At 44.8% G+C, this 27,483-nt stretch overlaps 1 protein-coding gene across 3 annotated transcripts in view; it reads right to left on the reverse strand.

Annotated features, from left to right (window-relative positions):
* Nucleotides 1-4,355: 4,355 nt before the first annotated feature.
* The window catches only part of LOC120817235 (complexin-1), a 32,064-nt gene continuing 8,936 nt past the window's right edge, over nucleotides 4,356-27,483 (reverse strand). For all 3 annotated transcript variants that reach the window (XM_040173206.2, XM_040173207.2, XM_040173208.2), the window contains 2 exons: nucleotides 10,646-10,821; nucleotides 4,356-7,828 (listed from right to left, as the gene is read on the reverse strand). In XM_040173206.2, coding sequence (XP_040029140.1) covers nucleotides 7,634-7,828; nucleotides 10,646-10,821 — 371 coding nt within the window. In that variant the 3' untranslated portion in view covers nucleotides 4,356-7,633. The remainder of the gene's footprint in view (nucleotides 7,829-10,645; nucleotides 10,822-27,483) is intronic.

Below are 27,483 nucleotides of genomic sequence, written 5' to 3' on the forward strand. Positions count from 1 at the left end.
CTTTTACGCCACTGACTCATGATTAAATGGCTTGAATGGCCTCGTGCTTTATACATAAAAGCCTGTATTTCAATTTCAAAGCCGCCCATTTGCTTGAAGCAGCACAGGGCTCCTCTGCATAAATGCTGGCCCCGTCTCTTGACTGTGGAACAAATGAGTGTCTTAAATTAAATTTGAGATAATTAGGGTGCCTGCTACATGTAATTGGTCTTCCGGATGGATCAAACGGTGACAAGTGAAGCATTGATGAGAGGAAATATGGGGGGATTACGAGATGCAACAAGGAAACTTGGGCTTAGGAGTCCCAGATGTTTCATCAAACATGTTGGTAATAAGATATCACAGTGTTTTCGTTGGGACACGGCACAGTCTACATCTAAGATTCTGCAGCTACACGACCTCAATATCGCCGAGGGGGGGGGCACTCTGTGGGGGAGGGAGTCTCTGCCAAAGCTGCTTCAGAATCAAAATGTTCAGCCTCAAGCATTACCCTTCGTTATCAAAGCCCGATAGACGACTGGCAGTCCTATTTTGCAGCTCAACAGAGCTTAATACAAAGGAGCACATTCTGGAACGCGAGGCTCTAGATTTAGACCTGCAAACTGTGCTGTAATGTGTAGTGCGTCTTGTTGGAACATCAAGTAGTAACATGCTAAGGAAAACTAGGGCCGGGTCACTCTTTGATTCAAATATTTTAAAAGTATTAATCAAATAATATTGCAGCAGTATTGCATTTAACAAGCATGTTTTCCTTCATACATATCTCTTGCGGCGTCGTTCTTTTGGATGTTATCAAGACCAACACATCGTTAGTGCTGTGAAATGGTGGCGGCTTGGTTCAGGGCTACAAAATCACATTTTGGTTTTGTTTAAGATAGGAGTAGGTAAAGAGTGTTGTTCCACAGCAGAGGTGCCGCGGGCTAACCCTCAGCATTTACCGTCCCGGGAGTGAGACCGCGCTCCATATATCTGCTGCTGATTTGGATCTCAAACGACTGATATTCCGAGCCACAATTCGTTGACTCTGCAGCACACCTGGTTTGTGGGGAAGTAGCAAAGCAGAACAGTCTCGGAGTGACAGCTTCCCGGAAGGGAAGAGTTATTGAAGCGTAGCAGTATTTATAGACACAGCAAAACATCCTGTTTACTCCTTTCAAATCCTTGAGGAGCAACATGCGGTGTTGATATCTGTGGAGAAAATGCGGTGCGTGCCTCTACACAGGATTACACGGTTTAAAGGTTTCCTAACAAAGTATTACCATCATCATATGGCAGCGACCACTTTGCACCCAGAGGAGAAATACTTACTAATTGAGGTCAAGAGTGCTCTTTAACCAACACTTTTTAAATTATTTTCAGCCCATTTAGTCGCTTCTTTTTCTTCACGGTGAAATAGAGAAATGTCCCCTCGGAGTCCCGTTCCGCAAAGAAATGCCTTATAATACGTCCGACCTCTTGTCACTGAGGTGGGGGGAGTTAAGAAGTCCCACGTCGGTCGCTGATGCGGCCCGGCAGCTTCTCTGTGCTTCTTTATTCGTTAAACGGACCCGTTATAGCTTCATCTGAGCCGCCGCCGCCGCTGCGATCCAACGCCAGTAGACGTGTCAGTCAGAGAGTCCCTGCAATTTCTCTCCGCAATGCTTATCGGGGTCCCTTGGTGGAGAAAGAGACTCTCTCAGCAGTGCCATTGATTTAAAACAAATGACACATCTCTTTTGTATTTTTAGCAGGTAATCAATAAAAGCAGGAGAATCAGTGTGTTGTTTGGAGCGCATGGTGTGTCCATTAGACGCAACTTGATGTGAAAATAAAGAAAGCTCTTTCTGGTTGGTCCACGGTTTTGCAGGATTAGTCTTGCAATATGGAAATTCAGCACTGCTGGTCGTGTGCCACTTGACATAACCAGACCTTGTTGTGTGTCACAAAGCTGTGTCATGAACATACAGAACTGCACGTGAGGTGCTGATTTTGTTTCTGTCTACTGTCCACAAGCTCAAGGCTTTAGCTTAAATTATACAAAAGGTGCACGCTATCTAGATAACAACGTTGTTGTGCTGTCAGCTCCTTTCTCTCTTATTACCTTTGCAGTAGGAGTAACTATGGATCCCACTACATTGAATGGCGAGACCAAGAATTTAGCGGTTATGGTCACGATCAGGCAGCAATTTGTATTCTCTACTGAACAGCAAAGGGGCGACTGCTCTGGCCGGAAAAAGAAGTGTGATTGTATTCGGGTCTCCTAGAAAATGGCTCCACTTGTCTCTCGATTTCTTTACCTCAGTAAATATTGTAAAATGATTTTTGGCTCTCAAAGTCTTCATTAAGACAGCACAATGTTCATTTTGTAAATAAGGATTATGCTTTAGGGCGGGTTCGTTTACAAAAATTCTCAAACTCAAGGTTTCATACATGGCCAACGCTTGGCTTCAGGGGGAAAAATCACAGTATACTCACAACAAAAATATAGACTACACCACTGATGCACCCTTCTTCAAATGGTCCCCCAGCTCAGACCCCTGGGTGATCCTAGAATGCTACACATAAAGGTCTTGCCAGGAACAGTATTTGGATCCGTAGCATCGTGCCAAGACTGGATTTTCGTGAGACTTTGTCGAGACATAACCCATTAAGTCTTGGAGCCCCTCCAAAGCACGAGGGGATAGACGCATTATTTCTCACTTATGGAATTGGCTTTGTCAGAGGTCTGCTCTCTCTGAATGCCTTTGTAGCTTGTTGGGTTCTTCTCAGTGTTCAGGCTAACGTAGCTAACTTTACTCAGGCTTGGTAACGACCATTGGCTCCCCACTCTGCAGCTTTTTACTGGAATACAACGCAATTTCTGATCCATGTTCAACATCCCGTTACGATGTTGAAAGGTACCATTGACGCTCAGCTCAGCCCATGGAGGCTCCAGATCAGCACAGCGGTCAATCTGTCATCAATGTCAACGCCGCAGTCGCCTGAGAGTGTAGTATCAGCAGTCAGAACAGCTAAATAGTGACTGATCACAATGATTCTGTCCACGTGGGAAATCCATCCACCCCGCAAGAAAAAGAAAAAAAAAAAAGAGCAGTTAATTGATTCTCACTATTGCATGTCCACAGGGCACTAACACAGCGACGGCTCCCCTGCAGCCAGGCAGCCAGAGTACCGCTCTCAGTGCACAAAAGGAAGCTCGATGTGAAAAGTCTACTTCAGAGCATGAATACTAATGGAATTGATTTATAGCTCCATTTTCCTGCAGGGAGAATTGTGGACTTTCATCGCAAAGGAGGAGCCAGGAGCCTCGTGTGTGCTCAACAGCCTGAAGTGTTGAAGAACCAGCTGCACAGCAAATCGCAGAGAGGCTCTGCAGTTTTTTAAGTTTTCAAAGTGAAAAAAGTGGATTTAGTGCCATTATTGCTCCACACTGCAGAAAAATACTTCAGAAAGAGGATGCGTTGGTGGTGAGGTTAAGTCGGGGTGTTTTCGTCGAGTTACCAGAAGAGCACAAATCACTCGTGGGAGAGATTTGGTTCCCTCCTGCTCCGCAACGCACGTGTGCTCATTGAAGCACGGCGGAAAACCACCAGGTTGACTGACGAAAATACCAACTAGCCATCAAATGAATTAATGGGTTTTTTTCAGCAACTTATGGCTTGTCGTGAAAACACAGCTGACCTTTACCAGGGAATTTCACTAACGTACCAGTGGAAGGTAAATAAATGAGGTTTGCGCCGCGCACGCTGAAGGGCGACGCCAGCAACCTTTTGAAAAAACCTCGTTTTGAGTACAAACCCAAAATCTGACAAGCAATAAACCTGAAAATGTCAAAGCATCATAATGAATTAATTTAGTTTTATAGTGCGGAATTAAAAAAACACTCTAAAGTCATTCCCATCCATAATCCTCTCCAATATCTTTTCAATGGATTTGTTTGATATAAACGGTTGGCAATCAAACACATCACAGATCCACTTTCGACAAACAAACTGCTGTGAGAGAGACGCTGCGTTTGCATCACTTTAAAGTTCCCGTCACTGTGGCACGATGTCTGTTTCTGGAAAAGTCCCAATCACGATTTGAACGACACAGTGCTTTCTGTTTACAGCCCTTTTCGCTTTTATTGAATAGATGTTGAAATTCACAGCCATGTTGAGGTGACAGAAACAGTAACATGTGATATACATTGAAGGTCTCAGCACATATACTTCCCAACGGAATGCCATGCAATGGCGTCTGACCCGTGACTCGCGGGTCGAGTCTGAGGTTTCCTTTCTAAACCAGAAACAAACGCTTCTTCACTTCCGCTGCTTCTTCTATTTATTTATTTTCTAAATGACTGTTTAAATGCAGAAACACAGGACGATGAAGAATTATATGAAATCACTTTTATTCTCAGAGTGTGCGGTGATTCCAATTTTTGCAGCAAAGTTACAGACTGACATATCTGTCTAACATGGCATGCAGTGAGGCTAACAGGTGGAGCTTCGAAACACGGAGGAGACACAAAACGATCATCAACAACCTTGCCTACGTCGCACACCATAAGCATGCATACATTTTTGTCAACAAATAGAGAGAGAGACAGAGAGAGAGAGAGAGAGAGAGAAGGACGGAGAAGGGCGCGAGACGATTCCGCAGTACAAAATAATTCACAAAAAAAATAAAATAATTATATATATATATATGTATATATATATATATATATATATAGAGAGAGAGTTTTTTTTTAAATACCAACCACCAGAGGACAGAAACAGGACTGGCTACGGACGAGAAAGTAAACATCTTCTCAACACGTACAGAACAGAGAAAGACAGATGCAAGAAGGGAGGAACATCAGACAGTTTACATTCAGGTCACATCAAACTAGTACGTTGTTCAGTATTAAGAGTTGTATTTTTCAGGCAGTTTTTTAGTCATTTTAATGGCCGCGTGAGCGTCACAATGGACTCTGAAATGAACGCTGAGGTGGATTTCTGACACGGAGCCAGCTGGACAGCTGGAGTGTCGATTACGCGTGACTCTGGTAGTTGGTTTGGGCAGTGGTCTACAAGCCATTTAGAGCGCAATCGATATGCATTGACGGGGTGATGATGGATGGGCTCGTGATGGTGTTGGTGGATGTCGTGCAAAGGGGAGTCTGATATCAGACCGTCCTTTGCTAGGATTTTTTGATGGGAAAGTCCTCCACTTTGGTTGGCTGGGCAGTAATTGGAGCTTTTTCTGGAATTTTCTCGGGCCAAACAAGAATTATGTCGTTCATAAAATAAGGTTGATGGACAGGCCTGCTGGGCCCATGCTAATGAAATTATTAAATTTGAGTGTGAGGGTAATCATGCAAAGAGAAGGCTAGTTATGGTTCGAACTTCTACTTTGCAGCTAAAATACCTGAGAATTCCAAAATAAATAAATTGCAGTAAATAAATAGAATGAAACCTCTGTGACTTAATCTACAACTACCAGAACTATTCTTTGGTTCGATCGGATAATGGATTTGAGTGTTGTTGATGGTTGGTTCCACAACTGCAAAGAACAATCAGTTGCCAATTATCTGCAAGGAGGACAACACAATCCCAGGAAATTCCATGTGTGTGCTCTAAATGTGACCTTGGATGTCGTATTTTTAAATATTCAACATGATTACAAACCTCACGAAGCGTTGGCAGAAGCTAGATTTCCCTTTTCTAAGCCACAGGAACGCACACGTTCAGAATTAGTGTTATTTCATGTTCAGCTAGCTTATTAAAAACAGTGGCAATGTGGTTTAGAAAACCTTAACTACGCCTACGGCTACTGTGCTCACGTGAATCACAAAAACATTTCCTAACAAAATTGTTTCACAAATTGATCTCTGCTAATTGCACATTTAAGCTCTCCCTTAAACTCCATGAGGGATTTACATTTTTTTCTTCCTGTACATGGCAGCTAAAATAACTCTGGAGTTTACTTGGTCAAGTCGTGAATCTTTATATTGGATTCATTCTAGTGTCTATTTTCAGGTTATAAGAACATCAAATGTATGTTTCTTCGTGGAGTGCTTAAAGTCTAAGGCATACTCTAAACTGTAAATATCCACGTTTGTGTGTTTTACCAGCACAAGTCTGGTGGAATGTTTGAAATATCTGGAATGTTTAACAAGACACTGTGGAATGAAGGAGAAATCTATGAATAAAAAACAAGGCATATGGAGAAACATTTGACTTCGTCCTCATCCTTTCAAATTAGTTTCACTACATTTAAGGACAAAATACAGAGCAGGTAAACATTATGTTACGATCAAGAAACTCCCCTCGTTAGTTCCTTTGATTTCTCCTCATCTATTTTTAATGTCTGCAGTTTGGTTTGACCTCTTGGGTTGTGATTTCTCACATTCTGCAACAGGTGACTGAACTCTGCAGACACGTTTGCTCCCTTTTTAAATGTCGACTGACGCATGAACGAGTTTAAACACGCAACGATGAAGATTGTCTGTTATTGCTGATTTGGGACTTCACTCCCATCAGTTTAAGCAACGGACACAGGGCAACTTCATTTCAACAATATATTGCACTATTGTCACTGTCTGTTCACATATAGTGTGTTCACACCAATGTTGTGTTTGGGAAGTTTTTTTTCTTAAGCTTTTTTACAAAAGAATGAATGGGAATTTTAAAAAAATGAGATCAACGGGACTGATGTACAATGGAGACGTCGTCCTGCAGAAGCAGAGCGAGGGACGCTCTCCACCGCGGCCGAACCACCGACACGCAGACCGACGGAGCTTATGGTCTCACTGCTTTGAGAAAAAACATCCTGAATGGAGATCATTTTTACATGCTCCCCCACGGAGGAACATTTTAGTCACAAAGTACATGGTGGACAAGATGTGAATTAAATCTAATGTAAAATCAGTTATTGCCTCAAATATAAATGTATTTCGCTTCATCATGACGATAGAAATGTTAACCAAATGTGTACTTCACTTCACAAAAGCCCACAGCATGCTGAAAGAAACAACAACAGAAATATGAAATAAATTTCCTTTGCTTTCCGGATTTACAGTTTTTGTTTGGAATGCACCAGTGCTCATAGTACACATTCACAATAAACCAATTAGAGCGAGACGCACAGTTTGTGAGAAACGGAGAACTAATAAAAATGCAAGTATCTATATACACTGTATGTATCAAATATTAGCTTAAACAGAACAGGAAAATTCAGTCAAATTCTGATAGGATTTGGATAATTTCTTAAAAGTTAAAAATATGGCTTATACTCTTCGTCATCTTGTTGTGTGTCATATTTCACTTATGTATAGTTTTTTTTTTTATAACTCGAGGCTATTTACAAACAAAAAAGGGGGGCTGACGGGTGATATCTGATTGGATTCTAAGTGCCTGACATTTGTAAAACATGGCATGAGATTTCCCAGTGAAAAAATGCAGTATGTATCGCCTTTCTCAATCAAGGGGCAAAAATCATGCCACGTTGCTCCATGGCAGGGCACCTAGAAGTTGTGTTCTCAGAGGTCGGCGGGTGGAGAAAAGTGTGGCTGCAGGTTTTGGGCGGAGGACGGGGGGCGCTTACGGCAGTGGTCTCGGTGAGATGAACGCTTTTTCGGGAGTCAAATCTCATTTTAACTCCAAAAACACGTATTTTTTTAATTTTTTTACTTTTTGTTGAACATATCCATGAGCGGGGTCGGGATGAACTTCATGACCGTGTCCACGATGCTCTCCTCCTCCTCCTCGTCGCCGCAGCCGGTGGGCACGGCCTTCTTGGGGCGAGTGAGGCTGCCCTCGGAGGCCTGCTCCATGGCGGCCGCTGCCTCGGCTTCCTTCTCCTCCTTCTTCTTGATGCCGTACTGAAACCAGGAGAAGACGGCCTTTAGAGCAGAAGGTACCATTTTCCTTGAGTTGAAATAAGTGGGTTTTGCAAACTAAAATACACACGTCACATGATGTGACATAATGCATGACCCATCCAACACCGCGGACCAGAAATAAAGAAACTTCTACGGAATGAGCAAAGGAAAACTTCTGATTGTGACTCACAAAACAGCTGATTGTGACTCTGAAACGACTCCCATCTCTTCGCACTAGGCAGCTAGTAGGGACCGAACGAAAGGGAAAACTGCAGGAGGTCACCGTGCTGGCAACACAAATAATGTCACCACATTACTTGCCCTAAAGACACAATCATTCTGTGAGGAAACCAAGCTAGCCGTTTCCCACACGGGCCTCCTTCTGCACAATTGGCGCTCACACACAAGAGCACCACCATCGTGTTGTTTGACACTCTGCAAGAACGCGCATGAAGTGCTTTTCCCTAATTCTTTCTTTCCCTCAAAAGACTTTTGCACAGATGCTTCCTCGTGCCTTTCTTAATTGTTTTTCTTAGACATATGTAACCAAACCCCTTTTAATGCCAGATTCTCTGTAGTCTTAACACTGCAAGCGGTAGAACTTCCTCCTTCTATAAACGTCTGAATCACTGAGCGTCTGCGCGTCACCCATCGTGTTACACTTACATTTCCCAATTCAATGAGAAACTTTGCAGTTGAAATGAATTCCGGCGGTTGGAGGCAGTGCCGGAGCTGAAGATAAGTTTGGGTTCCGTGCTTGTGCCTATTTGCAGGAGCACACATGAGAGTTGCTCGGTCTAATTTGACCTTCCTGGATGTGTTATGTCCCAATTACAGGCGGAGGCACACAGCCGGTGTAATGGTCAACGCTAAGGATTAGCTAATAAATCCCAGAGCCCAAACAGACCTTAATTAAATCCAGAGGCCGAAAGAGCAGACTTCCACTGGAAAATCCCCTCTTTCTATTTCTAAAAGGAATTGGCAACGCAAGTAGTTCATCCCTTGATTTATTTGGTATTTTTTAAAGTCCCGATCAAAGCATGTTTCTTTTCATCATTTTAAGATCCACGGCGCTGACCTTCACAGAGGGGACGGAGTCGCTCTCACTGACGACGTCGCGCTACGTTACAGCGTCACGTGACACTTTTTCATTGCAACCGCGCGGGAACCAGCATACGAGGCAACGATCTTAGTGGCATAATATTACAAACGTAATTTACCACTAATGATCCATTAAAGGCTGCTTCCTTCATTTCCCATTAACCAGTAATAATGATCATTTGAGAAACAGTAGCACGCATCTTGTGGGCTTTTTGTTTTGACTGCGTTCTGTGTTCACCGCTTCCTCCAGCATAGTTTCAGCTCGCATGGACCTGGTTTGAGTCCCTGAGAAATGAATATAGTTGGCTAGCGAGGGAAAAGGTTGGCGGGGGCACAGGAAGGTCAGGGAAGGAGTGATGGTTGATCTTGAGGCAGAGATGTGGAAAATGAGCTGGACTCCTCCGTGACCTCTTTGCTGCTCCGCCAGGAACACGTTAATGTGATTCTGCAGCAATAAATACCCCGACGGAGGAATAATAGCATCCGTTTGTGCCGTGAGGATGTACGTGGAGAGCCAGAAACGAGCGTCTGTGTGTGTGTGTGTGTGGTTAGAGGGCTGCACTTGGGTTATTGGAGAAATCAATGAAGCCAGAAAGGACGCAAACACGTTTCAACCTTCCATTAGCCTTTGTTCCAACGTGTTGGCCGTTCATTTAAGTCTGCAGTCCCTAGAACCACTTTTGTGAAGACAAAAGCGCCTCTTAGTAAAGACGGAACGCCTCGGAGGAGAATATGAGTCACTCTTTAATGTACGAGTGTTGAGGCTAAAGTCTTGAAAGTCGTCGTAGACAGTAAATGATGAAACCTTGTGAGGGAAGATCTTTCGAGGCCAAAGCGAGCAGATAAATCAACTGGTTGGTTGGATTTTGGGCTAGGAAGGTTTTCACAAAACTATGAGTTTATATTTAATACTTGGACTCATTTTTACGGCTGCAATATCAGCATATACCATTAATCCTCCTTTAGAGTAACTTTTTTTTGCGCCTGGCCAATTGCATTTTATTGCAATCATCATGTTAGTTCAACACCTGAGAAATAACCCGTTAATAATCCGGTTCTCCATTTTCCTTCCACGCCGCCGTCTCTCACAACCCGCCCAGCCGTTCTTCTCTCCCGATCCACTTCCACCGTAACAGGCGCTTCGACAGTCACGCTTAGTCAGCCGCTCTCCACTGGCGACGATCAAACACTTTCCAGAGACGCGCTGTCGTATCGCTCCGTCTCCCTCCTCCCTCGATTCTTCCCAAACTAAACCCGGTGGGGCTTCATCGGTAGGAAGGGCTCATGTGCTCCAGAGATAGCTTCACGAGCGCGCAGCTCGACAGCACGTCGCAGGGCCTTCAAGTCGCATATTCGGGCGAATTAGCGCGAGGAACGTCTGACCTCAGCTGCACGCGCTTTTGATTCTTTCAATTAAAATTTGATTACAGATGAATTAAATAGTAAGCGGAAATTCATCGTAGAGACAGGCCGAGAACATCTCGGCTGGAGATTAAAAAACCGGGTCAGTGAGGCAAACGGTCATTTTGAGTGCCGTTTGTAAAGGGATGCTGGCAGTAATAAAAAAAAAAAAACTTTAGTTGGATATTACAAATGTATGAATTTGCTTCACTAAAAGCATATCAGCAAAAGCTTACTCTCACCTCTGCTCAGTCTCTCTCCTGCTGGTTTGGCGTTTTCAGATCTCGCACACGTTAACTCAGAACCCCTGCTCACCTTATCTCTGATGCCCTGCCGGAGGTTTTCTCTCTCTGCCTCCATTTTTGCGTATTTGGCCTTCCTCTCCTCCTCCTGTTGCCTCAGCGCCTCCTGCCTTTCTTCCTCTTTCTTGGCAGCGTCGGGATCCTTCTCCTCCTCCCCGCCGAGCATCTTGCCCATGTCTTTGGTGGCCCCTGTTGTTGGTGGAGACAGAGAGAGAAAAGCTAGAAATGAAAAACGAGTGACAACAAACAGTGCAGTGGCCGCACACGACACGTCTCCGGAGTCTCCGGAGGAAAGGCCCACAGACACGGCCATCTGCTTCCGCCGTCAAAACTGAAGAGACAGCGGTGACCTGGAGGTTTTTTGGCCGCGGCCCCCGAACGGGCCGGGTCCAGAGTGTCGCTGAGCAGGGCGGCCGCTAATTGCTGAACAGACACGCTGGTGTGTTGTGTTGTCATCTGCCCTTCAGCGCGTGGAAGACATGACCGTTGGGCATGTTACGATTCATCATCTCTACGATCTTCTTTCGTCACTATAATACTCGTTTGAGACCTGTGAAATGAGACGAACCTCTTGTCTCGGTCTAATGCGGCTTGTTTTTACTTAATCTCTTGTGTTTCACATTTCGCAGAGCCTCTCCCGGGCCTCCACATGACTCATCTCGATGCTCGGGGCTAATTAGCTCATCTGGTTATGACAAAGTTGCAGCGTAAAAAGCGTGAGACAGTCGGCGTTCCCAAAAGCCGCCGCGGCGACGCCGTTGTCAAAACGCCGCCAGCTGTGGAGTCCGGGAAGCGTGAGCGAAGCGAGGAGGCTCCGGGGGGGAAAAAGCTGCGGAGCCTCGGCGACGGGTAGAAAAACACCAGACATGGTCGAAAGTACTCAATTAAAAAGCACGATTAATAACTTAACTCACACTGCAATGAGTGTCGTACGATACAACCTGTTGGTTCCTGAGACCTGGGATTGTTATCGGCAGTCAACCTGCTGACAATAAAAGCTTAGGATAAAGGGTCACAAGATAAATAAAGTCTTTGAGGGTTCATCCTCTGGCCACCCTGCATGTGTGCACCAACGCTCATGGTCATTCATGCAGTAGTTGATGCATCTCACGCGTCAACAGAGGGTTCAATCTCTGTGGATCACGAATGTCCCAAAGACAACTGGGACAAAGGGTGATGAGTGACATCACTGTGTTAGCATGTGGAGCTAGGTCACCATGCTAACTCATTACAGCTCTAAAAGGGGCCTTTTTAGGTCAGCTGAGGCCCACGGGCTAATTTTGAAAGTAGGAGAAGGCTTTTTCTGTCCTCGAGTAGAGATTGAAATGGAATCAATGAGAAGCTTGAGAAGTCGTGGATGGGCGGGTTATGCGGTGGAATCACAAAAAGGCCGGCTTTAGATTTGGAGAGCGTGTGAAAAACATGATGAGAGGGTGTCTGTGATTGTGTATTTGTGTTTGTGTGTGTGGGCGAAGCTCTGCAGCGTGTGAACAAATGAGGACAGAATGTACAGCTCTTAATTCCCCCTTACAGGAGGGTCCAGGTGCGTCGCAGTGAGCGTGCGCAGCTGTCAGTGCCGGGAGTGTAATCAGGTGCGTGTCCCCCATATGCATGCGGGCTTCCATGGATGGACTGGTGTCAATCACAAGAGTCCCGTGTGGAGCCCAAGTAGGATTTTTTCTTCTACAAGCCTATTATAGGAACAAATAAAAGGACAGTAAAAGGGAAACACAGTGATAGGAAAAGGATGGGCGAGCGATAACCATGGATGAAGACAAAAGGAAACTGACAGGTAAACGAATAAGACGAGAGAAAGAAGAACTGATTCGGTTTCGGTCCGGAGGGAAAACAGGAGAGAAAAAAACAAGTTGAGATGAGAGAGGAAACAGCGGGAAAAAGCAGCTCACGGACTGAGTGTTCCTGCTCCCCCATCTGTCACCAGTCCAGCGGTGGGTCCCCAAGCCCCCCCCCCCCCCCATGCCGAGCAGTCCAGCCCCTCCATCATCAGCCTCCTGCCCCCGGGCCAGAAGGAAGGTGGTGCAAAAACACCAGTGGAAGGACCACCGAGGGAGCCTCACCGTGAAACGGAAATCAAGCTGGCTGATTATGCAGCAAACTGGAAATATTAGCCGTGGTCTTTTGTCTCTGTGGGATCACAAAGGACGCAGCGTGACTCCTGTGGCGTTTCAAAGCACCATCTGCTCGGTCTCCAGGTCCGATTGTTTCAGTCGTGATTACAAAATACTACTAAAATTTGTGGGACTCTGGTCTCACTCATTTAATTCCCTCCCATAATTTTGTGTATAAGAGAACACATGAAATAATACAAAATTAATGAGGTAAAATGAGTTTTGGGCCATTTAGTCCATTTAAAGCCTGCGGCGATCCCCTCTTAAGAGACGCTGTGCTCATTCGGGAGGCACAGCAGCGCAAATTAACTCATTATTATTTACTTACTTACTCTTCTCTCATTTTCTATCGCTGTCCGACCTTAAAAAGATGAAACCATAATAAAATAACTTTTTGTCGCAGCATCACTGAGTCACAGTCTGTGCCGGTCCTTGACAACATGTTGACTCAATCAAGGAGACGGCTTCAGCTTTCGGAACACAGTCGTCCTCGGTGAGCCGTGGCAACACTTTGGGTAAGAGACAAAGAGAAAGATCTGCTCGCCACGGAAAATTGCTCCTACATCACCGGGAGTGACAGGCCGACCAGGGAAACATTATTTCTGTGCCATGTTCAACCTCATCTTAAGTGACTTCCTCTTTCATTCCCCGCACCTTCACGCTGTTGTCCTCTCCTCGCTCAGAGAAAAAAAACACAGCTCAGCCGTCTAGATGAATAAGAAAAATATATATTTATCAAAGAGTGCGGAGACATTTTCGAGGCAAGAACAGGTAGCAAGTGAACGCAGCAGAGCTGAAGCATCACGGAGCGTCGCTTTGGATGCAGAACACGTGTGCCAATCAGTTGCGCTCTTCACAGCAGCGGTCACATCTCTGCATCTACGAAAAACCTCGGCGTCGAATCTGAGTGAAGACCCTCGGCAGCAGAACAAGAGGAAGATTTTTCATGTGCTGGAAACCAAATGGACACACACACACACACACACACACACTGTGCAGCCCAGTGAAGCTGCGGGGTGCATGGGAGATGGAGGCTGGAGGTGCACATCATTCATGTGCTTCATCACCCGTTTCGCAGCCATTAACCATCGGAGACAGCGTCACACAGTCTGGAGCGGTCAGGGACGCATTTATCACCTCCGAGGTCGGCACCGAGGACAAGGCCGACCATCCATCTTTGCACACGTGCACACGCGCACGCGCACACACACACACACACACACACACACTGCAGGCCACAACTACACACGTAGCCTACTTGTGGATCGGAGCTCGATCAAGACAAGATGGCCAATGTTTCCAAGAGCTATTTCCTATCAAGTACGTCTACAAAATCCCCAAAAGCTGTCTAAAGTTGTACAATATGCCGTAAGCAGTAATGAAAGCTTGCTTCAAAGAATCTGCAATAAATGAAGCAATCGGGATGAAATCCGTTTCGTCATGATGCTCATCGACTGACTACATGGGGACTGGTTTCATACACTTACACTAAGACAACGTTCTGTGCAGACAATCGATACAACAATAAAACAGAGCTTTCCTTCCCACCTTAAAGCATACAACACGCATATCAACTCAAGGGTTAAACCTGGGTCATGAAAGGGCACACAAAGGAATGGAGGTGCATCACCCAACTGGGATCAAGGAGGTATCACAGGCTTCTTTGAAACGGGTCCCTTTTCCCCCTTTTGTCTGCTTTTCTGATGCCTGTGTGTGCTTACATGGAAAGAAACACCTACGAATGTCCTGCTACAAGGACATTCAATTCCTCTGGGAGATTTGGAGGTATTCATGACTCTCTTCACATAATGCAGAGTTGTGTCAAAGTCGTTGTTTGTTCAGGGGAAAACGGTTGGTTTTGATGAGTGCTAATGAGATTTAGTTGTGGGTTTTGATCTAAATAGAAAACCTCATTATTATGTGCGTCTGTCGGGGCAGAGCCCACCTCCTCGCCTCGTAACGCTAAGGTTAGTATGCTAACAACGTTACCATTTTATGTGTGTGTCATGGATATGATACCATGTACTCAAGATTAGGTTATCTTCCCACGTTTGTGTGTAGATATTGTGTTCATTGCCGCGCTGTCACTTTAGTACCTTTTGATCGTTCACTGAGTGATCCTAGTAAATAATTGGTAGCAAACCCAAAAGCAACATCTGTTTCATCTGCTCAACATACGAAACAAACAGCAGCTGTCGACGACCACAGCTGACGAGCCCCTGAGATCTCTAAAAGGATGTTCCTGTGGGTTGTTACCATTTCAACATGAATGGATATTGATTATGGAATTTGCAAATGGAATTCTAATCCTACAACGGTTCTTTAGGCTTTCGAGCTGTAGTCTTTACTTGCAAACCAGAAGTCCAAATTTAAATTCAGCTTTCTATTCAGCCTTGAATTCTAAAAACTGAAATGATGTTTAGAGATTTTTGAACAAACACTTGTTTTATCAAACGTCCAAGTATTTTTTTGCCCTTTGTTTTTTTCTGTTTCAATTTACAAGGTTTAGCGCTTGTTTAAAACTGCAACCGGAATCGAAATATGGAAACATGACTCTCAAGGCAGGATTGCTCTACTACAGTTTCTACAGCATCTAACTTCATAATATAGAGGTCTTCAACAGGGGGTCCGCGAAGGTATTGCAGGGGGGTCGCGAAATTTTTGGTTGACAAGACAATTTTTTCCCCCACAAATGTAAATGTCTTCAGAATCAGAATCAGGTTTTTATTTATGGTCTTTAACTACACATTAACATGAATCCAACATATTGAAGCGAACGGATAAATTGATGGAGAAGACGTTATCTGTCAGTCGGCAACACGCACATTGAGCTTCCCTCAGCAGCTCTCAAGCTTTGGGCACCGGTTCACTCACTGCTCCTTCCATGCTGATACGACAGCGCAGGCACCAGCCAATCAGATCGCGTTCATGCTCACGTCTAAAGAGCGTGAAGCTCAAAAATAAAAGATGGCGGACCAAACTCCCTGCTCCACCTCGCCATCAGTTTGGGGGACCTTGGCTTGAAAAACGTTGAAGACCTCTGTGCTAATATATTATGTATTATAATATTACACTATTTAACTAACCAATATTTGAAGGTTTGGTAGAAACCTCACCAGCCAATGAAATCGCTGAGATCTTGTTATGTCATTGTCTATTCATCCAAAGCTTGTGTTGTGCTGCTGCTGATTGCTTTGTTCTGCCAGTCTAATGTACCTGAAACGACTTGTGTCAGCGTCCAATGGGACAAAGATTTGTTACAATCTTTGTGAAGCTCAATAATTGCCTCTTCTCAACACTTGAGAAAATAAATAATTGGATTTCAACCAATTATATAAACAGCCTTTCACTGACTTTATGCTAAGGTGTTGCATTTGTGTGTTTTCCATTTTGTAGGCTTTTTTAGTTTAAATAAAATATAATTTTGTGAGCTTCTCTCAAATAAGAAAGTGAATCTGAAAAATATCAGGGAGTCGGTTTTCACTCTGTTGTCCACACCTTTCTTTTGCGCTGTGATTTACTTCATCACACCTTTTCCTGCAAATCTTCACACTCGTTTCAATTTCTCCTATTTATACACTCGGCATACATGAGATGTAACTTCTAACACCCTGCAAGCCAATTAACAGGTGGACTTATTAACAGATCCGTTCATCTCTTCCTGTTGAAGATAAAAATAAGCATCAATGATGAATCTCAAACCAAACGTAATGTGTGTGCCAGCTTGAGGACTTGAAACAGCAGCCTTGAGTAGTGGCACTTTATTATTCATGGCTTGTATATGTATTCATAACGCACATTAGTGGGACAATTAAAACAATATGTATGTAAGCAAAAAGTATATTTTGATCCATGTTGAACTGGTTGTTATTGTTGAAAGAGAGGCCTGAAATTATCCTTCATCAAAGAAAAAATCATCCACTCATCGTGACATCTCCATCTGTTTGATAATGATCTTCTCAATGACCATTTAAATAAAGGTAAAACACCACTGCAACCATTCAGTGAGTGGTTAAGAATCAAAGCGTTCTGCTAAATCGTACCCTAAAGTGTTGCTCACTTGGTTTAATTTCACCTGAGTTTGAATTTATTGTCAATAAAATAAACAGACATTGTGAAAAAGCTAAACATTCAAGCAATATTAAATATATTAGCCAGGATAAAGGTGGCGTATAAATTGAATTGAAGATTGCACTACGACCTTTGGGAAAGGTCATCTTTACCATGAAACCCCCCTGGAGCTGGCGGCAGGGATGCTCCTTTGGGTTTGTACACTCTGCAGAAGCACTCACATTGATCCTTGAGGGCCAATGCTCGGCGTCCCCTTCGACCCCCCCAGTTGTGCCTGCGGCTCCAATTCCACCTCCTGCCTCCGAGCTCTGATATCCGCGACCACGACTGAACCCCTCTGGATGGCTCCGGAAAAACCAGTCTGTGAATTAGCTCGACGGATCTATGGCTCCCCGCGGCGCATAATCAGCGTCGCTTCATCCGCCTCTCGCCGAGTACGCTCAGCGATCCCGATTGTATAATCTCAATGAGAGCTAACGCCATTATTCAAACATGAGATGGCGGGCCGCCCCCGCGCCGTCTCCCGCGGCTGGGATTCGGGCGGCCTTTTGACGTTTTCAAAACGTGCAAAATATGAAAATGCAATTCACGCCAATCCATCTCGCGGCCCAAGTGGTCGCGCAGGAGCAGCAGGACGCTTATTACATTATAGTAAATATATATTACACTTCTTGTGGCAGGATTTGGGGAAATTGGCTCCTTGTACAGGGGATATTATTCTACCTAATGAGTGCTTGATTTACACACTTTTGATACATACAATCCTTAACAAGCAGCAACTTTTCTTTCTCAAAAAGTACCTTCCCAAAATAAACTAGCTCATTGGAGAGGTTTGAGTTTTGTTTTTTTTTATGAATAATTCAGAATGATTCCAAGTGATGCGCATCTAATTATGCAGAGGCTTGAACACAGAAAGCTAAAATTCTTACTGTACCTTTTTTAATAATTAAACATTTACAGTGCATCCGGAAAGTATTAATTAATACTTATGTACATGTTATGTTTTCGTTCTTTATTTTTAACAGATTTGCAAAAATTTTCAAAAAACAGTTTTCACTTTGTCATTATGGGTTGTTGTGTGTAGAATGTTGAGGAAAAAAATGAATTTAATCCATTTTGGAATAAGGCTGTAACATAACAAAATGTGGAAAAAGTGAAGCGCTGTGAATACTTTCCGGATGCACTGTAACTAGTTTGCATATCACACTTTGACACAACCTTGAAATATAAAAAAAACTGTCATGGGAATCCCAGTTTGTACCTCTTGTTCCGTATTCACCTGTAGTGGCCTAATAAAAGCTTAAAAGTCCTCTTGCCTTGGTAGCAGAGAGAATTGTAAATGGTAAAATCAAAATGGGTTCATACCTTTGATCCCTTGAATTCACTCGTCACATCTCCTGCACGTTGAAAAAAAGGCACCAGGTGTTCCTCATATTTTATACATTCAGGGAGACTTGGTGAACACAAAAGAAAGTTAAAAGCGCCGCGGCTTCAAAGCTGAACCGGACGAAACGCACAACTTGAGATGAATAAAGGCGTCCGAGTGTGTGCGCACCAATCGACTGTTAAAGCCTCCCCACAGAGAGCCAGCTAACAGAACTCTGATGTGAAGTTCCACTTCTGAATTATTCCTCATCATCCCATCTGGAAGCGCGGTGACAGTTGGTCATAAATACGGCGGAATTGATTCACACTGTGAATAAAAGCCCAATGAGCCCAATCTCTCGCTGCCTCTTTCCGCTCTAAGAAACCCTCCATAGAGATGATGTGATATTATATAATGAAACATTTCCAGTCGTGAACGGTGTCAGCATTCAGGCTGGTGAATTTGCAGCATGCTGTTAATGATCCAGCCTCTCCGTGTTATTACTTTGTTATCTTAATCAGGAGCGCGAGCGGGTACGCTATGATCTCATCCGTCTCACTCGGAGAGAAAAGAAAATGATCCTTCAGTTTGGTGAGATTGTTTGTGCAAAAATGAAAAGTACACTTAAGTAAAAGCCTGAAAGTCCAAGTAGAAATTGAGGATTCAACAAAGTGGGATTTTACCCACATTCAGCAGTACGATTTCAATTTTTATATCAGCCAATATTTCAACCAAATATGTACACAAATTCTAAGTATTCTGAAGGACTGTTTGGGTTATGTTAAAGGAACCAGCGAGATGATCAAATTTATTCCAGGAAATTAAATCAGTAAATACTGCAGAGCGGTTAATAAGACGATGAAACAGGATGTTAAAACCCTTGAAAGTTATCACGGTGACAATCATTCTATCCTTCATCTAATTGTAGAATTATGCAAATGAATGTGCTAAAGCTCTTCACATTCGGGAGTCTTTATGCACATACAACTGCTTTACATGACAATCAAAATAACCCTGTAATTTACGGTGGATGGATGGACAGATGGATAGATGGAAGGATGGACAGATGGAAGGATGTACGGATGGATGGATAGATGGAAGGATGGACAGATGGATGGATGAATGGATGGACAGATGGAAGGATGTACGGATGGAAGGATGGACAGATAGACGGATGGACAGGTGGATGGATGAATGGATGGACAGATGGAAGGATGTACGGATAGATGGATAGATGGAAGGATGGACAGATGGATGGATGGATGAATGGATGGACAGATGGAAGGATGTACGGATGGATGGATAGATGGAAGGATGGACAGATGGATGGATGGATGGGTGGACAGATGGAAGGATGTACGGATGGAAGGATGGACAGATAGACGGATGGACAGGTGGATGGATGAATGGATGGACAGATGGAAGGATGTACGGATGGATGTACGGATGGAAGGATGGACAGATGGACGGATGGAAGGATAGACGGATGGATGGATGTACGGATGGAAGGATGGACGGATGGATGAACGGATAAAAGGATGTACGGATGGATGGATGAACGGATGGACAGACTGATGAACCAATCCTTCTTTTTCAGTTCATCCATCATGTATCGTGTAGCTATTTCTGGAGTCAATAGAGCATTTTGAATTTCACGCCAAAACCAATGCTCTACCTTTTTGCTCACACTTTTCCTCTAGTAAGACACAACTCCCACTCGCCGCCCTGCGCGAGAGGCACATCTCATAGTTGAGAGGAAAGAACAAACCGGCGGAAAGGTGAACTTTCCACCCGTCACCTTTCGTGATTACACCTTTTGTTCTTAATGTCCTGTTTTGCCCCGACACCATAACCTATGTATAACTACAGCGCATCCAGCCAGTCAGGTGTGAAAAGTGTAGCTGACCTTAGCAGAAATATCCCATCATGCATTTCCCTTGACTAATTTTCAGTCATAGCACACGCTCTGGCGCACTGTCCAGCTGGGGAGACGTGGGAGTATTTCTAGATGTCCTCTGATGTTCTCCAGGCGACCAGACCCCTGCGTCTTCCACGGCTCTTTGAAGTGCTTCTCGGGTGAAAAAATAGCGAAAGAAAACGTGAGAAGCAAGCTGAGAATTGAGGTCAGCCTTTGGATTCTCAAGGCACTCCTTGATCTCTACTCTTTGCTCCAAGAAATATAATCCCCCGTGTGATGGAAGACAGACGCAGGAAATATGAGAGTCAGACACAGGGAGAGGCTGAAGAACGGAGAAGACATTTTAAAACAGCAAAAAGAGAGAGAGAGAGTTTGAGGGTCGATGGTTGTCAGGGAGAAAAAAGGGAAGTAGAGTGTGACCGCGGGTGTTTGCGATGCTGACTCATCCATGCCAGTGACCTTGGCTGGCAGAGGAAGGGGAGCTGTGCAGAATATCAATATTTTCTCCTCTGCAGATGGAAGAGATTGGCCACACTTTAAACGTCCCCAACTGTGAGTGAATCTGGTTACAAGAAGTTTAAACAAGAGTGATTTTTCCACGAGACTCCCTGGTGACTCATCTACAAGTCGAGTGCGACTCTCACCCGCTGGCGAGCGGCGTAACCGTAACCTCGCTGCTGCCTTTAACGCGTCGCGTCCGAAGGACGCAGCTTCTAAAAGAGACCACACTTCAGGGACATTATATGTGCGGATGCAGGTGGTGTTGGGGACACCGAATAGACTCCAGCCTGCGGGCCAGCTGCTATTTTCAACCTTCACGCACCTTAGCGCACATTTCAAAGCCCTTTGACTACAAGTGGATTGGCGATGTATCGCAGGGAGGTATTATTAGACCGGATTAGAGAGATGGATGTTGTAATTCTGTTCCTCGGAGGGATAAGCATTAATTCAGTTCATTACGTTTTGCCTTGATGAAATTAGCATGTAAAAAGAAGTGATTTAACATAAAGGGGTTGGACCATATGTTGGTGTGTTTCAGTAAACCCTGCGTCATCCCAGTGGGGCATCCACAGGTTTCATCTTCCCACGTATTACCCCTCCTCTTTGACCAGGGGGAGAAAAGTATGTTCCAGAAGACGTTAGAAATAACAAAGGGGGCTTTATTTTTAAATGAAGACGAGGAGAAGCAATACAAAGAGCAAGTGTGAAGTGCAGAAGGAGTTGGGGGGTCGTGAAATTGGTTCCATTAGAAGACCAGAGTGTGTTCATTGGTGAGAATTCCACAAATGAATTGTGTCTATTCAGTCGGTCTGCGCGGCCTCGATGCCGTCTGATGTCCCCGATTCACTTCCAGTCTTTATTCAGTGCTGCAGAGTGGTTTGATGGCAACAGAAATGTTTCCCAGAAGCCCTGTCTGTGTGAGTGAGGCTGTGCTTAGAACATAAAAGAACTTTTCTTCATCTCCTCTGGTTCACAGCGTCTGTCTACACAGTTTTTTATTCACCAGGTGACCAACTGTTGCAGTCTTTATAGTGGTGTTCCATGTCAGGGGTTGCGTGGGAGGTAGAACTCAAATGCAGAGTTCGAACACAAAAAGACTTTAATAGTCAAAAGGCAAAACAAAGCAAAGGCCAACGGGCAAAAACACACACAGGAACTGGGGGCAAAAAAAGGCAGGCAGGAACGAGAGACATCCAGGACGATTGACAATGACGCGACAAGAGACAGGAGACACACACCGCTTAAATACACTAGGGTGGTGTAGGTGATTGGACACAGGTGGAAACAATCAGACAATCACAGACGATGACAGGACAAGGCAGGAAGTGATGTTACCCAGGGAGACAAGAAGCAGAAACTACAAAATAAGACAGGAAATAAAACCACACCGTGACATTCCATAATGGTTGCAGTTATCTTTTGACTCCAAAGTCAGCTCAGACTTGACCTTGACCTGGTTTCACTTGACCTTTTGTAACCTCCTTCAAGACACTGTTAGATGCAGACTGCAGACCATCGACTGGTCAGTCATGTGACAGGAACAGCTTGGACACCAGATCACTCGCATGGCACCAAGTCACAAGGCTGCAGAATCCATCGTTATTTGCAGCCTACTGCAGCACAAAATATGGAAACAATGATGGAGTTTAAGGGCTGACTTTCGGCTTTGAGCCCAGTCTCTTGTCTCTAGAATAGGGGCAGCATTTAAAAAAAAAAAATCACAATTGGTCACATATAATGTTGTTTGATTTCAAATCCAATGTGCGTCAGCTCAGAGACAAAGGAGCCAACTGAAAATCTGTCACTGTTCAAGTCCTTACAAACTTTACGCAATGATACATTCATGTATCGGCTGTTTAATGGCACTGGATAATGTTACGGATAACTAATCATTGATTGCCTTATTCATTCATTTGTGCATTTCTAGAATTCTTACTCTCCTGATGACGGTGACGGTTTCACATCGACGGTGCAGAACCTGTTGACTCAAAGTCGAATCTCTGCGACGTGACGGCAACACCGCTGCAGCAGCTCGAGGGGTAGAAACTCATTAATCAACACTTCTCATGCCACGTGACTCAATATCATCTCTCTTTCATCGCCCCAGCTAAAATCATTGGTAATGAACTGATTCACCATTAGCATACGATTGCCGCTGCATCGTAAATGAGCCTCTTTCTCATTTGCAAGTCTCCTCGTTCTGTCTTTTTACTCCCATTTGGATTGAAATCCAGGAAACACTTTGTAGCCTGATGTCAAAGTGATGGGTCTTTTGATTCAAAGGTTAGAATGTTTTTTGGTAAAAAATGCAACATTTGCAACAACCTCCAAAAATGCAACAACCTAAGAGGCCCACCGGGATAAAGAGTTATTCGATCTACTTTGACATTTAGCGAATGCCATTTACCTTTTGACAGCAAACATTATAAAGACAAACTTTTAGTCATTGTTGCATTGTTGATAGCATGGTAAATGTCTTGGAGGACAAAAACTAGCACATATGTCCAAACTGTGCACCGAACTGATAACAAGGCTGCCAATTCACGCTCGTCACGCCGGTCCGGCAATATTAAAAGACCCCTTCTCCTCATTTATTATCAATTCAGCCCTCCGGGGAACTTTAGATTGACATTATTTTACCTTGACTTGACTTTATGTCCCACTAACTGTAGGTGTGGTTGTCTGTGGAGTTCAGCACTGAGTCAGTGATAGGCCTATGGAGGGACTGAGCTCACAGCAAAGGGCTGTCTCCGCTAATCTATTCCTGTGTGTCCTCTGGCCACCTCGCAAACCTCAGGACACTGGGGTCGGATTCAATGTCTGACGAAGAGGTCAACTTCCTCGCCCCCGCCCTGACCCTCCATCGCCACACACAACTAAAGTACCAAACTGCAAGTCTTAAAATTCCCCCAAGCAAAAAAATAGTCCGGTATGAAATATGAAATACATTCTTCAGAGCCTGCTGCGGTAATGCGTGAGGTTTAATAATGCGCTCTGTTTTCCTGTGTTTCTATCCTCTATGCTAAGCTAAGCTAACTGGCTATGCTAAGCTAAGCTAACTCTTATCATGTCTATTCACTCCGCATGGCCCGCTAGTTCCCCTCGTCTACAGCGTGAACCAGAGCACAGTTTTGCAAACACCCTCCCCCCCTCAGGATCATGTGTCAAGAACCATTTTCCCCTCCAACCGCTTACGTTCAAACATCTCATGTTCTTCCCTTATAATTATCGCAACTTCATTTCATAGGAGGATGTTTCACACGGACCTCGACACGACTCCTGATTCCAAAGTCTGCTTGATGCAATTAACTGTTACAGCCCGTCTGGTTGAGGTGTTTGGTTATGTGGTGGGGGAGTGTGGGGGGGGGCTAATGTTATTTGGGATGGTCGTCAGTGATTCATTAAACCAGCTGTGAGCAGACTCATTTCATGTCGCTGCCAGTGACACATTTAACCGTCCCCAGAATTGAGGCACTTGCCATCCAATTCACGTCTGCGAACTAATTAGAGCTGCATTGTGTCAGCTGGCTTCCTGTCCGTGTTGGGGTCTTTTCTGGTGGCGAGGGGGGGTTTTCAGTGGCTGGGTGTCTTTCAGAGGATGAATTTGCTCTGTTCCAAACTGGCCTTCAGTGAAAGAGCCCCCCCTTTTGTCAGCTGTTCACACAGTGTGAGCCTGCTGTTTAGCTGAGGAAATGATGTGAGAAAATACCCAATTCCTCTGTGTGTGTGTGTGTGTGTGTGTGTGTGTGTGTGTGTGTGTGTGTGTGTGTGTGTACAAAGCCAGCTTGCGTGTAAAATGATCCACATAAGAATAGTTCAACAATTTACCGCAAAGGAAAAAGCCCCCCTGAAGCGCACTAACATGTCCCCCCCCCACCCCCCCACCCACGCCACCCCCTCGGTCAGAGACGACATAATGGTTCGATGGGTCTTTCGGGACGCCCTTCAGGCAGAACTCTCCAGGAAGCTTCGTGAAGCTTTTCATCAGTCAGCAGAAGTTCACACTCCCACCCACGGCGGCCCGGTGGGCCTTTCTCCGCCCCCACGGCTCCCGGGCCTCGCGTCCTGCACAGAGCTTTACGCGGACCTCAGCTCCTCTATTCACGCTTTATTCTGAAAAGAAGTCGGTGTTTTGTTTTCAAAGGCCGACAGAAAGAAGGGCAGCAAGCTGTGATCTGTTGCAACGTTTCCTTTCTACGTTGCTTGTCGAAGAAAACGAAGTCCGTTTTTTGGTTGCAGAGAGGGTTTTGTTTTCAAACCTGATACAACTTAAAAATCCCTATAAACAAACTCTCAGGATCTGTTTTTTTCACTGAAACAAAATGCAATTTTGTTTTAAAGGGAATTTTTGCCGTTTAACATTTCCGATCGCAAGTAACAAGCAACCCTGAAGAGATGCTGCTGTGTGTGTGTGTGTGTGTGTGTGTGTGCGTGCCTCGCTACACAACGGGGATGTATAAAAGCCCAGACAGGAGCCCGCTGCGGACAGCACATTCAGCCTTTGAGCGCTCAGAGTCCGGATCGGCGGGTTGATTCCCCGGAGTCATCACCTGAGCTCAGGAGCCTGACAGATGACTCGGCGCCGAGGGGATCAGCACCCGAGGTCCAGTTTAGTAATCTCAGCACAACAAAAAGTAATGTCCCGGGGGAAAACACCCCAGACTGCACTAAAACGAATGACCTGGCGTTCGGTCGCTTAGTGGCAGCCACAGCGACTGAATACACAGAACTCAACATTGTTCTTTGTCCACAGACTAAGTTGTCATACGGTTATAAAGTCCCTATGTCATTTGTGGGATGTATACATTAGATGTGCTTGTCTTAGCTATGCACCACCACCGTGAACTTACTGGCCAATTTATCACTTCACACACGGGTTATTCAGCCGCTGTATGAAGGAGTTAGAATAAACGCTTTAATTCTCTCGGTTTGGCGTCACTCTCATCGTGCGTGTGCTCAGACGGGCATTGGCGAGAGTTTGATTAGACGTAGCTGGTTTAGTTGGAGTCTGAGTGTTCTGGAGACCTTCGAATCAGCCACTTTAAAACCTGCAACCACCAGGGTCGCTTTGCCTTTTTCTCTGATTGAAAAAAAACAGCAGGAATGCAGGCGAGGACATTGGAAAAGGTGGACCCTCTCCTCCGCAGAAAGGTTCCCCCATATGTGTTCACCGTGTGAGTGTTCTCCTCCAGCCATCATCCCCTCCTCCTCCTCCTCCTCCTCCTCCTCCTCCCCCTCCTCCTCCCCCGGGCTCATTGCAAGTGCCGCTGTTGTTGCGCTGAAAGAGGATTCTCCCCGAGACAGGTGGTGGATGACGTGTGGCCCCGATCTCATGTGAGGGGAGTAAGGAAACCAAAGGGAACCATACGTGAGTGGGTATATTTTCAGGATGGCTTGGCAGCAGCATCAGACCACAGAGACCTTGGCAGTGTTTGGGACTCAGGACTGTTTGGGACACTCGGCATGAGACAGCCAGCAGGACACGGAGCTCGGCCTGCACAGACCACAGAGGGGGGGACGCTCATCATTGACCAATATGGAATCATGACTCGGAGGAGAAGCAGAAGGCACGAACTTGACACTAACTAAAGACGTTAATGAAGGCATGACTTGATTACTCTGTGCAAAAGATCCAGATCCGGTGTGGACGGAGGACAAACCCTGCAGAGATCATTAGCTTGTTCTTTAGGATCTAGACTGCTGCTGGCCTTTGTTCGTACCAGCTAATGATTTACACCGGGGGATTCAAACTGGTGAGATGGAAAGCCGGCAGTGAGCTATGGAAGGTTCCTTCAGAACAGATGAGATGGTTGACTGAGTGTGTTTGTACTGGCCTGTCTGTGGCTTCACAGCGCAGCTTCAGGGGAACTACTCCCAAAAGCCCCACGTGTTTGTTGATGACGGCGTTAGTCAAAGCCGAGGGGCGGACCGTCGCTTCGTGCCAGGGTGACATATTGACAAGGGTGGGGGGCATTTTGGACGGCAGACAGGGAGGTCAGCTGTTGCCAAATAATTACACTTTGTTCTCACTGGCCAGAGCAGCTGAACGTCGCACGTTGCATCCGGGAGCCAAGTGGAGAATTAGTGGTTATCGCCGGAGGTGGGACGTCATGAGGGTTCTATTAAGGCCGCAGGGGTTCCATTCATATAATACACATATAATGCATTAGAAGGATTCATAAAATGCTGGTTGTATTATCAATAAAAGAGAGTAACTGTTTTATTAAACTTAATGGCCTTTGGAGATATTAAAAGAGAATCTTTAATTCATTCATTGTAGTAATTCAAGGAATAATTGAAAATTTACCGAGTAAACCGCAACATAAAGACCAATATTATAAATAGGCTAAGTTAGACTTAAATCCAATGAGTAAGACTGGTAGAGTTAATTATATATTTTTAAAACCCTAGAAAAAGGTTTACTTTCAGATTTTGGTAATCTTTAAATAATTTATGTTATAAATGTGTATTTTTCTAATAGCAGGAGGCTTGTGTGTTTCTATGTCGAGAAACATTGAAGAGACCAATTATTTCTGCAATGAAAGCAGCTCGGCCTTTGAAAAAATGTTTCTGTCCAACTTTCTGGTTTTCTGTGGCTCCAGCAGCAAGAATCCAGCTGAGAATAGGAGCCTTTTCGTGACTTTCACACTTCAATGGCTGAGCTGATTAACTCTTTTTCAAGTCATACTAAACTCTAACATGTTTTTCTCCTCACCCAAACTACACCGTAGACAGTAAAGAGTGTAGTGGAGGTCAGCATTTCGTAGGTGCAAAGACTCAGGCCGAACAGCTGAGTCATTTCCTGCACAGAGCAGCCACTGCAGAGGTGCAGCATGTGTGCGACTTATGTGTCCCTGAGGGAGTTT

Source organism: Gasterosteus aculeatus, chromosome 4, assembly GCF_964276395.1.
Source record: "Gasterosteus aculeatus chromosome 4, fGasAcu3.hap1.1, whole genome shotgun sequence".
Lineage (NCBI taxonomy): Eukaryota > Metazoa > Chordata > Actinopteri > Perciformes > Gasterosteidae > Gasterosteus > Gasterosteus aculeatus.